Raw genomic sequence first — 12,965 nt, forward strand, 5'->3', positions numbered from 1 at the left:
CATGCTGTCCAGCTGTAGGGGAATGAGCCTCCTCCTCCTGTCTGTCTTTAAAGGCCTCTACATTTGGATTCATCTGGGGGAATGTTCCACCAAAACCTTCAAGAAGCTGCTCTCCTCCTGACCATAATGCACTTTGATCTGCCTCACAGGATACTCTAAAGATACTGAGATATGGAAACATTATTTAAATCTAATAAAAATTGTCCTAATATAAAACAGGGAAACAGTCCATGATCTTTAAATCAGGGAAAAAAAACGTCAATAAGTCTATGTTTAATCACAAGATAGATTCCCACTTAGCTTACTTACAAAGCAAGCACTGTGCACCGCACCGTGTCCTCATGTACTACATGGATATAGGGAAAATTTACCTATCCTGTTCAGCTGCCGGATGGTAGGGTCAGCGATGAGGCAAACCCTCATAGTTATCAGCCTGCTTCTCTCGGTTTGCCATCTTTGGACTCCAGCATTATTCCGTCTCCTGAACGATTGAAATATGACAACGTATGAAATATGATAACGTGCAAACGTTATAAAAGTTACAATAATGACACTCAGCATAATCGACGCCGCCCAGACTCGCGCACCCGCGGGTAACGTTATCTGCTGCAATCATTAGCTAGCTAACGTTACTAGGTAGTTGTGCCGGTTAATGTTGACTTTTGCAAAATATTACCTAACCTACCAGAATTAATCCTACCTTTGAACCACCCGATCCCCCTGGGGTGGTTGTAAAGGTGGTTGCACTTGGCTGGCAAAACTTAAAAAGTGGTCTCTCATGTTTTCAAGGTTCGACATGAGTTAGTCGTTTGTTGGTGATGATGAATGAGAAGTTTTTCATATAGTGATTGGCCAACATTTGCATATAGTTTACATATTGTTATTTGACGTGTATCTTTTTGACACGCAAAGACCCAAACGGCGTTCCATAGCTGGAGGTGTAAAACACAAAAGGGGACATATTCGCATATGTTATGATCTTGTGAATGCTGGCTACATTCTCTTTTTGTTTGCTTGGAGGCTGGAGGCTGTTAAAAGAAGAAACTGTGTAGCCATAGCATGTATATCAGCTAAGAAATGCATTGCCATAAAATTGGAAGGTTGGTTATCCTCCCACAATGTCACAATGGATGCCTGAAATGTCAAATAATGTATCACTAGATTTGATTTATTACTAGATTAAGGGTATACTGTGCAACCTTGATAAGGTCTGGGTACCTTATGGAATACTGTATGACAAAATGGGTCTGTAATGAAAACATTAGATTTTTTTTTGTCAAGCATATATATATTTTTTATGGCACACAAGACACCTATCTGATTTGCGCCTGTTTTAGTGGACTAATCCATTGAGGAGGCCGCAGGGATGCCCCGGTCCAAGAATATGGTGATTGTGGCTCAGACGCACAAGGCATGTCTCTCTCCAGAATGAGCTCTCCGCCATTTCATGGGTATTCATAACTTCATTGTGTGCATTGTTTACTATGTCTATCAATACCCCATTACAAATATCACCAGTATAGCCTACATGTACCGTTCATTCCCATCATTTCTAATCTGCAATGTTTATTTGGTTAGGTAATTTCTGATAATTCATTGAATATATTATTATTACAGTCATTTACCGTTCTCAATGTTGGAGTGGACATGTCTTTTGCAGAACTCACAACCTATGCTACACTCGTGAGAAACCTGTATTTGTTTATTTCAGTCCATTTACAAGTTTTGTCAATTTTTAAACATTTTTTTAAAACTCTGCTCTCAATGTTGAGTAAGACACCTGATTACCCATATAGAAGTAGGACTAGTCTACCTGTCCTTTGTGCAAATGTAGGCTTATAAATGTGCCCATTTAGGGATGTCTGATAGTATTTCTGATTGCCTTAACTCACCACCACTAATGAACTGTGAGCTTCTCAAAGTAAGTTTTCTTCGCCTCAAACAGCAAAGAGAACAAAGTCTGTTTCAAGAAACAATTGAGAATAACAATAGTTCCTCAAAGTATTTGAACAATATTTCCATATCTCTACCTTTCCAAAACCACTCAGCAAGAGGGGAAAAATGTAATGCTCTGATCCAATGGAAACATCATAAATACCTGACCCAGATGATAGTTGATACAAGTCATGCATAGCCAATGTGATTTATAGGAAATACATTTTATCAGGATATTGTTTTTATGTGTTGGCTTTATGTAGGCTATGTTTACATAGTTGGCAATTGCAATAAAAGTTACTTTTAGACTTGTATCATTTTAATTTAGATTAAGATTGTAGATAAAACACAGACAATGATTTTGAGATACAAAGATTATTATATATTAAAAGAAAATGTTCAACAATAATGTGCATATGACAATTATTACTGGTAAGCAGATTGGTAGAAATTGTCAAATAAATTGGCACAAAGGTTGGGTGTATATATGGAAAAATATATATTTTTTAATTTATACAAATCCATTAGATTGAAAGAAAATACTACTCTTGGTTGACTAAGATTTTTTGGGGTTCGGGTAGAGTGAAATTTAGGGAGGACCCCCAGACCCCCTGCCAGGTGTTGTCCCCCCCTTCCTCTCCATTTCGAAAACAAAGTTGCGCCCTTGGCGACAGGCATCAAGAAATGAGGCGCCATTTAACCTTGCAACAGTTTTGGCAGATTTTTACTTTTTTATTTGTTGACTTCTGATATCAGGAAGTCTCCCTGTTGTGTAAGATCATGTAACTAACGTTTCATATCAATGATTTTATGTGCATTACACTTTCTAAAAACTGCCCTTCGAATCTGCTGGAGGTTAAGTCCATATATGAGAGGGTTAAAGACAGGTGGTATAATAAGGAATTGTACGGCCATTGCGTTACGCATATTTAGCGTAATATTTACATTACTATTCCATCCTTGCAGATTGTCAAACAGGGTCACTGTGATGAAAATAAATATTGTTATTAAATGTGGCACACATGTCTGTGTGAACTTAATCCTTCCCTTAGCTGATTTTACACAATTTCTTACAATCTGACAGTAAGAACATACAATGAATAGTAACTGTAAAACATGAACCACTAGTATAAATTTGTTCAAAATCTGATTGATGGTAGTGGGTAAACAAGCATGTTTCAGTATAGACGGAATGTCACAGAAGAGCTTATCAATACGAGATCCACACAAAGGAAGTCTGACGGTTAAACTAACTACAATGAGTCCTATAAATAAAGGATAAAACCAAGAAAATAAGAGTAACTTTCTAACAGTTAAAGATGTCACAATGGTATGGTATAGTAGTGGTCTGCATATTGCCACATACCTGTCGTAAGACATCACTGTTAGAGTAGACATTTCACACATGACAGATGTGTATATTACATAGGCTTGAGTCAAACATTCACCATAAGATATCACCTGAACATCTGACTGAAGGTCCAGTAACAACTTGGGGTAGAAACCAGCAGTTCCATACAATCCATTGACACATAGACTACACAGAAAGATATACATGGGCTCATGGAGGCCTTTCTCCTGAATGATTGTTATGATCAGAGTCAGATTCACAGTGATGATGAGAAGATATGTGATAAGAGACAAGATAAAATATACTGATTTGTTGTTAAATGTCTCTTGTAAGCCAAAGAGATAAAATAACTTGACTTGGGTTGAGTTCTCCATAGCTTTTGTTACTTTTCTTCCTCTGGTCAATGCAGCAATTCTTAGTCCTTGCAAGGCTTGAGTGTGTATGGATGTGAATAAATTCAAGTGTGAATCATTTGATTCTGTTTAGGCTCAGACTAAACACAATAGTTTTAACAAAACAAATTCACATCCTCCCTCAAACTCTTATAAAAAAAGATCCCGATATTACCTGTACATTATCAGACTTCGGAGGTGTGAAAGAAATTAAAAAACTTATGTCCATGAAATGTATTCTTGCTTGACAGAGGAGACTACTCCAATATCTTGATTTGCTAGCCTCTAAATATACCATAGTGTATGATCACATGGGATTGTAGTTTCAGTGTCAACATGTAACCACTCCATAGAGATGGATCTATATTGAGTTTATGACAAGCAACTAATTGGATTATATTTACTTTATTTATGTTTCAACCCAGCAAACAGGAGATGTCCTAAGGACATTCGGCAACGTTCCCATTAGGTCCCTTGAAGGCGGCGTTTCCCAAACTGTCCCAAGTGGTGCACGTGCATTTTTTTTCCCTAGTACTACACAGCTGATTCAAATAATCAAATCTGAATGATTAGTTGATTATTTGAATCAGCTGTTTAGTGCTAGGGAAAAAAACAAAACGTGCACCCCTTTTGGGTCCCCAGGTCAAAGTTTGGGAAATGTTGCTTTAAGGGTTTCAGCGAGATGTCATCCCACTGATGACTTTGTTCAATAGTCAGAAACTTTGTAGGAACATTAAAACATGACATTTACCTCGGGACCATAAGATGGCGTTCAGTACAGATACCGGTTTGGTCACAGTATAACGTTATTATAAGGTATACTGAACAAAAATGTAAACATAACATGCAACAATTTAAAAGACTTTACTGAGTTACAGTTCATATAAGGAAGTCAGTCAATTGAAATAAATTAATTAGGCCATAATCTATGGATTTCACATGACTGGGAATAGACCCTTTAAAAAAGGTAATGGTGTGGATCAGAAATCCAGTCAGTATCTGGTGATCACCATTTGCCTCATACAGCGCAACACATCTCATTCGCATAGAGTTGATCATGCTGTTAATTGTGGAATGTTGTCCCACTCCTCTTCAATGGCTGTGCGAAGTTGCTGGATATTGGCTGGAACTGGAACACCTTGTCGTACACGTCAATCCAGATTATACCAAACACGCTCAATTGGTGACATGTCTGGTGAGTATGCAGACCATGGATGAACTGGGACATTTTCAGCTTCCAGAAATTGTGTACAGATCCTTGCGACATGGGGCTGTGTATTATCATGCTAAAACTTGAGGTGATGGCAGCTGATGAGTGGCACGACAATGGGCCTCAGGATCTTGTCATGGTGTGTCTGTGCATTCAAATTGCAATCGACAAAATGCAATTGTGTTCTGTGTCCATAGCTTATGCCTGCCCATACCATAACCCCACCACCCTATTCACAACGTTGACATCAGCAAACCCGCTCGCCCACACCACACCATACACGTAGTCTGCAGATGTGAGGTCGGTTGGACTTACATCAAAATTCTCTAAAACAACGTTGGAGGCTGCTTATGGTAAATAAATTAACGTTAAATTCTTTGGCAACAGCTCTGGTGGACATTCCTACAGTCAGCATGCCAATTGCACCCTCTCTCAAAACTTGAGACATCTGTGGTATTTTGTTGTGTGACAAAACTGTACATTTTAGAGTGGCCTTTTATTGTCCCTAGCACAAGATGCACATGTATAATTATCATGCTGTTTAAACTTCTTATGGCTGCAATCCCGTTAACGGGATGATATGACAACAGCCAGTGAAAGTGCAGGGCGCCAAATTCAAAACAACAGAAATCTCATAATTAAAATTCCTCAAACATACATGTATCTTATACCATTTTAAAGGTAATCTTGTTGTTAATCCCACCATAGTGTCCGATTTCAAATAGGCTTTACAGCGAAAGCACCACAAACGATTATGTTAGGTCACCACCAAGCCACAGAATAAACACAGCCATTTTTCCAGCCAAAGATAGGAGTCACAAAAAGCACAAATAGAGATAAAATGAATCACTAACCTTGATGATCTTCATCAGATGACACTCATAGGACTTTATGTTACACAATACATGTATGTTTTGTTTGATAAAGTTCATATTTATATTTAAAAAATCACTGGCACGTTACATTCACTAGTTCCAAAAACATCCAGTGATTTTGCATAGCCACATCAATTCAACAGAAATACTCATCATAAATGGAGATGATAATACAAGTTATACACCTGGAATTATAGATATACCTCTCCTTAATGCAACCGCTGTGTCAGATTTCAAAAAAACTTTATGGAAAATGCAAACCATGCCATAATCTGAGACGGCGCTCAGAAAAATAATAAAATTAGCCGCCATGTTGGAGTCAGCAGAAACCAGAAATGACATAATAAATATTCCCTTACCTTTGATGATCTTCATCAGAATGCACTCCCAGGAATCCTAGTTCCACAATAAATGTTTGATTTGTTCGATAATGTCCGTTATTTATGTCCAAGTAGTATACATATCCAAACGCTCGTGCATTACTTCGGACAAAAACTTCAAAAAGTTATATTACAGGTCGAAAAAACATTTCAAACTAAGTATAGAATCAATCATTAGGATGTTTTTATCATAAATCTTCAATAAAGTTCCAACCGGAGAATTCCTTTGTGTCTAGAGGAGCAACGGAACGCAGGTCGATATCATGTGGAATGCGCTTGTCCAGGAAATGGCTCTTGCCAGAAACCTGATTCATTCCCCTCTTATGCAGCCCCACAACACAGTAGAGGCATCAGACAAGGTTCTACAGACTGTTGACATCTATTGGAAGCCGTAGGAAGTGCAAACTCATCCATATCTCACTGTGAATTCAATAGGATCTTGGTTGAAAATCGACCAGCCTCAGAATTCCCACTTCCTGTTTGGATTTTTTCTCAGGTTTTTGCATGCCATATCAGTTCTGTTATACTAAAAAAAAACGCTGGTTGACATGACAAAGACGAACTGGCAACAGACACACAGAGAAACAAGGTATAAATACACAAGGGATAATGGGGAAGATGGGCGACAGCTGGAGGGGGGTGGAGACAAGCACAAAGACAGGTGAGACAGATCATGGTGTGACAATGTTGCTGGGCGCTATCGTCCTCCATCAGCACCAGCCTGTACCCTACCTGCCCTAAGCCCTGTCCTGGCCCCTTACACTAAGTCTGCATTTGTACTGCTAGGTGACCTAAACTGGGACATGCTTAACCCACTTGACCAAGTCCTAAAGCAATGGGACTCCCTAAATCTTTATCAGATTATTACCAATCCCACAAGGTATGACTCCAAACAACCAGAAAAGGCTACTCTTCTTGATGTTATCCTCACAAATAATCCTGATAGGTATCAGTCTGGTGTTTTCTGCAATGACCTTAGTGATCACTGTTTTACAGCCTGTGTTAGTAATTGCTGCTCAGTGAAATTATCTGTCCTGATTTGTCATAGACACTTTCTAAATAACTTTAATGAGCAAGCATTCCTTCATGAACTGGCCTCTGTAAAATGATATAGAATCAGCTTGATCCCCTCTGTCGAAGACGCTTGGACCTTTTTTGATATGTTCAGTGGTATCGTTAACCAACACACCCCCATAAAGAAGATAAGAATAAAAAACAGGTTCAGCCCCTAGTTAGACTGTGATCTTGCAGAGTTACTCCACCTCAAGAATTGCATTTAATGAAATGCTCGGCACACGCATACTCAGGCTGACTGGCTCTCGTTCAGGCAAATGAGAAATAAGTGCACTCAGGCTATCTGGAAGGCCAAAGTGAATTACTTTAAGGAGCAGTTCTCTCTCTGTGGGTCTTGCCCAAAGAAGTTCTGGAAAACAGTTAAAGACCTGGAGAATAAACCCTCCTCCTCACAGCTGCCCATGTCCCTTAAAGTTGATGATGTGGTTGTTACTGACAAGAAGCACATGGATGAGCTCTTTAATCACCACTTCATTAACTTCTCTAGGATAGGGGGCAGCATTTTCACGTTTGGATGAAAAGCATACCCAAATTCAACTGCCAGCTACTCATCCCCAGAAGATAAGATATGCATATTATTAGTAGATGTGGATAGAAAACACTCAGAAGTTTCTAAAACTGTTTGAATCATGTATGTGAGTATAACAGAACTTATTTAGCAGGCGAAACCCCGAGGACAAACCATTCAGATTTTCTTTTTTTGAGGACACTCTCTTTTCAATGGGATTTCATTGGGAATCCAGATTTCTAATTGACCTTCTTGCAGTTCCTACCGCTTCCACTGGATGTCAACAGTCTTTAGAAATTGGTTGAGGTTTTTTCCTTTGTGTAATGAAGAAGTACGGCCATCCAGAACGAGGGTAACTTGAAGTGTACTGTTAGATAGAGGCGCGTGACCAGAAAGCTAGCTACAGTTTTTTTAAATCCTGTATTGAACACAGATCATCCCGTCTTCAATTTTATAGATTATTTACGTTAAAAAATACCTAAAGTTGTATCACAAAAGTAGTTTGAAATGTTTGGACAAAGCTTACAGGTAACCTTTGAGATATTTTGTAGTCACGTTGTGCAAGTTGGAACCAGTGTTTTTCTGGATCAAACGCGCCAAATAAATGGACATTTTGGATATATATCGACGGAATTAATCGAACAAAAGGACCATTTGTGATGTTTATGGGACATATTGGAGTGCCAACAGAAGAATCTCATCAAAGGTAAGGCATGAATTATATCTTTATTTCTGCGTTTTGTGTCGCGCCGGGAGAGTTGAAATATGATGGACTGTGTTTGTTTGCTTGGTTGCTATCCTCAGATAATAGCATTGTTTGCTTTCGCCGTAAAGCATTTTTTAAATCTGACACGTTGGCTGGATTCACAACAAGTGTAGCTTTAATTTGGTATATTGCATGAGTGATTTCATGAAAGTAAAATTTTTATAGTAATTTATTTGAATTTGGCGCTCTGCATTTTCACTGGATGTTGGCCAGGTGGAACGCTAGTGTCCCACATATCCCAGAGAGGTTTTAAGAGAAATCAAGAGGGGGAATCAATCTCACAGTTTGTGGCTGTATTAAAACAGTTATCTGAACACTGTGAATACGGGCGAACAATGTGTGACACTATATGTGAACGGTTAGTTAGTGTGTGGCATGCGCAGCGAGGCAATTCATTAACAACTTTTGACTGAGAGTAACTTAACATTGTAGAGAGCAATAGAAGTGAGTACGTCAATGGGAATGGCAAATAAAGACGCACAACAGCTAAGCGCATCGACCCAAGTACATAACGTGTCAACGAAGTTAAAAAACAAAGCAGGAGGTGGCAAGCCATGCTATCGCTGTGGGAAACCATGTCACCAAGCAGAGGAGTGCAAAGACTTAGACTGCAGAAGTTGTGGAAAAAAGGGTCACATCAAACATATATGTAAAAATATAAAGAGACAATCAAACAAAAGTACTGAACAAAGGAAAAGCAACTTCAGAGAGTACAAAAATAAAGTGCATAAAATGGAGCGCACAGAGGATGAACAAAGTTATACACTGTCTGAAGTCTTTGCATGTTTTGTCCATTTCAGACATTGGATATGGATACTGGGTGACACCGCTACTGGATGGAAATGCAGTACGGTCGAAAGTGGACACTGGAGAAGCCATATCTTTGCTGTCTGAGGCTGTATACAAGGAGAAACTACATCACCTCACACTACAGCCCACAAAGATGACGCTGAAAACATACACCGGTGAGATTGTTCCAGTGAGAGGAAGTGTGATTGTTACGGTGGAGCTCAACAAACAGAAGGTAAAGCTACCACTCTACATTGTGAAAGGCAACCATCCAGCATTGCTAGGATGCATATGGCTGGAAAAGATCAAACTAAACGGGCAGGAAATTCACATGGTTGCAAAAGAGGACAAAACCTACAACGGATATTGAGTAAACATGCAGATGTGTTCAAAGGAGAACTTGGCAGTATGAAGGACATAACAGTTAAACTGTCCTTGAAACCAGACAGCATGCAAAAATGCTTCAAAGCTAGACCTGTCCCATACGCCATAAAACCAAAAGTTGAAATTGAGCTAAACAGACTAGTCGAGAGTGGAGTATTGGATCCAGTGAATGTTAGTGAATGGGCTACACCCGTTGTTCCAGTCATAAAAAAACATGCATCACTCAGACTCTGTGGTGATTTCAAAGTCCCCATTAACCCAGTCTTGACTGCTGAATAATATCCACTATCCCTCATTGACGACCCCTTTTCTGGCTTAGCTGGAGGACAAAAATTCAGTAAGATAGACTTATGTCAGGCCTATCTAAAGATACATGTGGATCAAGAGTCACAAGAACTGTTGACCCTAGTGACTCACAAAGGACTGTACAGGTACCGGAGGCTTCCTTTTGGAATCACCTCAGCTCCGGCCTTGTTTCAGAGACCTATGACCAGATACTGAGCGGGCTCACTGGGGTCCAATGTTACCTCGAAGATCTACTCATCACCGGCAAAGACGAGCAGGAGCACCTGAGAAACCTAAACACTGCACTACAGAGATTGGAGGAGTACGGTCTGAGAGTCCGGAAGGACAAATGCAAGTTTTTCCGGCCCTCAGTTGAGTACCTGGGCCACGTCATCGACAGCCCGGGGCTCCACAAAGCGCCATCGAAGGTGAAGGACATTGCGGAAGCTACATCCCCACAGAACGTGAGTCAGCTGGGATCATTCTTAGGACTACTGACATACTACGCAATGTTTGTGCCAAACCTAGCTAACATGTTAAAGCCAATGCATGAACTTTTGAACAAAATCAAACAGTGGAAGTGGACAGATAGATGTGAGGAGTCCTTCAAGAAAGTGAAAACAGCCTTAGCTCAGTCAGAGGCAGTAACCCACTTCAACCCCAACTTGCCATTACAGTTGGAATGTGATTCATCGCCTTATGACGCTGGTGCGGTTGTCTCACACATGATGCCATCAGGTGAAGAAAGGCCAATTGCTTTCGCATCATGGACCTTAAGTAAAGCTGAGACCAATTATGCACAGATAGTGTGAACCACTCGCCATTGTGTTTGGAGTTAAGAAATTTCATCAGCCACACCGGCATTCTGTCACTTGCAGCCAGCCGCATGCAGCGATGGGCATTATTGTTATCTGCTCACCAGTACAATATCAAGTACAGAAGGTCTGAGCAGCACTGCAGTGCAGACGGCCTCTCAAGGCTTCCCTTACCTGTCGCACACACTGAGCACTCCCAGGTTGAAATCTTCTACTTCTAGGACGTGACGAACGCCCCAGTTACATCTGTCCAAGTGAAAAAGTTCACCCACACTGATCCAGTGATGTCTGAGGTCGTGGACATTGTCACTCGTGGAAAAGAAGTAGAGATGTCGGACAGCCTACAACCTTACCTAGTGAGGAGAAACGAGTTTACAGTTCAGTTTGGATGTTTGCTATGGGGTTTTCGAGTCATCATACCAACGCCACTGAGAAGGCAGGTGCTTGAAAAACTCCATTCAGGGCACTGTGGCATGGTGCGAGGTTTGGACGCAGCTAAGGAAGACAAGGTCAAATCATGTTTTGCATGTCAAAAGGAACAAGCCTCAGCTAGTGCCACTACACCCATGGGACTTCCCAGAGGAGCCTTCGCATCGAGTCCACATAGACTTTGCAGGTCCACTGGAGGATTGTATGTTCCTAGTCGTAGTTGACGCACACAGCAAATGGCCTGAGGTCACAGTGATGAAGAGCACCTCACCGGAGAGAACCATCAAAGAGCTACGGTCAATCTTCAGTCGCTTCGGATTGCCAACGCAACTCGTTAGCAATAATGGCCCCCAACTGGTGACTGAAGAATTCTGGTCATTCATGAAAGCAAAAGGAATTCAGCACATCAAGTCAGCGCAACATCAAGTCATAACCCTGACACGAACGACCTCGCTGAAAGGTTTGTCCAAACGATGAAGCAAGCTTTAAAATAATCACAAGGGAACGGTCTTCCTGATAACCTACAGAAACACTACCCACGCTACAACCAAAGTGGCACCAACGTCAGCCTTGATGAAAAGACAGCATCGCACGCGACTCGACCTCCTGAGAGCTCCAATGACTAAACAGGTTGTACAGACACAACAGAGAGCACAGTTGGAGAGACGGAGCAAAGCAAAAGAAAGAAGCTTCATAGCTGGAGAGAGAGTTCTTGCTCGGAACTACTGCAAAGGTCCAAAGTGGATACCAGCAACAGCGGTCGCACAAACGGGGCCCTGTGTCCTACACAGTTCACACACCGGAAAACATAATCTGGAGGAGACACGTGGATCAACTGTTGCCAGGAACCAACCTCAGAGATGACTCCTGTCAAGTGACAAACCAAGATCAGCTACTGGAGACCTACAGTTGAAGTCAGAAGTTTACATACAGTTATGTTGGAGTCATTAAAACTCTTTTTTCAACCAGTTCACAAATTTCTTGTTAACAAACTATAGTTTTGGCAAGTTGGTTAGGACATCTACTTGGTGCATGACACAAGTAAATTTTCCAACAATTGTTTACAGATTACTTCTCTTATAATTCACTGTATCACAATTTCAGTGGGTCAGAAGTTTACATACACTAAGATGACTGTGCCATTAAACAGCTTGGAAAATTCCAGAAAATTATGTCATGGCTTTAGAAGATACTGATAGGCTTTAGAAGATTCTGATTTGAGTCAATTGGAGGTGTTCCTGTGGATGTATTTCAAGGCCTACCTTCAAACTCGGTGTCTCTTGCTTGACATCATGGGAAAATCAAAAGAAATCAGCCAAGACCTGAGAAAAAAAATTGTAGACCTTCACAAGTCTGGTTCATCCTTGGGAGCAATTTCCAAACACCTGAAGGTACCACTTTCATCTGTACAAACAATAGTACACAAGTATAAACACCATGGGACCACAAAGCCATTATACCGCTCAGGAAGGAGACATGTTCTGTCTCCTAGAGATGAATGAACAAAAGCAAAGGACCTTGTGAAGATTCTAGAGGAAACAGGTACAAAAGTATCTATATCCACAGTAAAATGTGTCCTATATCGACATAACCTGAAAGGCCGCTCAGCAAGGAAGAAGCAACTGCTCCAAAACGGCCATAAAAAAGCCAGACTACGGCTTGCAACTGCACATGGGGACAAAGATCATACTTTTTGGAGAAATGTCCTCTGTTCTGATGAAACAAAAATGGAACTGTTTGGCCATAATGACCATCGTTATGTTTGAGGGAAA

At 40.6% G+C, this 12,965-nt stretch overlaps 1 protein-coding gene and 2 pseudogenes across 1 annotated transcript; 1 reads left to right on the top strand and 2 right to left on the bottom strand.

The window, feature by feature from the left end:
* Window positions 1-2,721: 2,721 nt before the first annotated feature.
* On the bottom strand, window positions 2,722-3,660 carry LOC120018605 (olfactory receptor 6N1-like). Its single transcript, XM_038961812.1, has one exon. The coding sequence runs from the start codon at window positions 3,658-3,660 to the stop codon at window positions 2,722-2,724; it is 939 nt and encodes a 312-aa protein (XP_038817740.1).
* Window positions 3,661-9,730: 6,070 nt separating this feature from the next.
* On the top strand, window positions 9,731-10,985 carry LOC120018606 (annotated as a pseudogene).
* Window positions 10,982-12,965, bottom strand: part of LOC120018607 — a 29,621-nt pseudogene continuing 27,637 nt past the window's right edge.

Source organism: Salvelinus namaycush, chromosome 23 (assembly GCF_016432855.1).
Source record: "Salvelinus namaycush isolate Seneca chromosome 23, SaNama_1.0, whole genome shotgun sequence".
Lineage (NCBI taxonomy): Eukaryota > Metazoa > Chordata > Actinopteri > Salmoniformes > Salmonidae > Salvelinus > Salvelinus namaycush.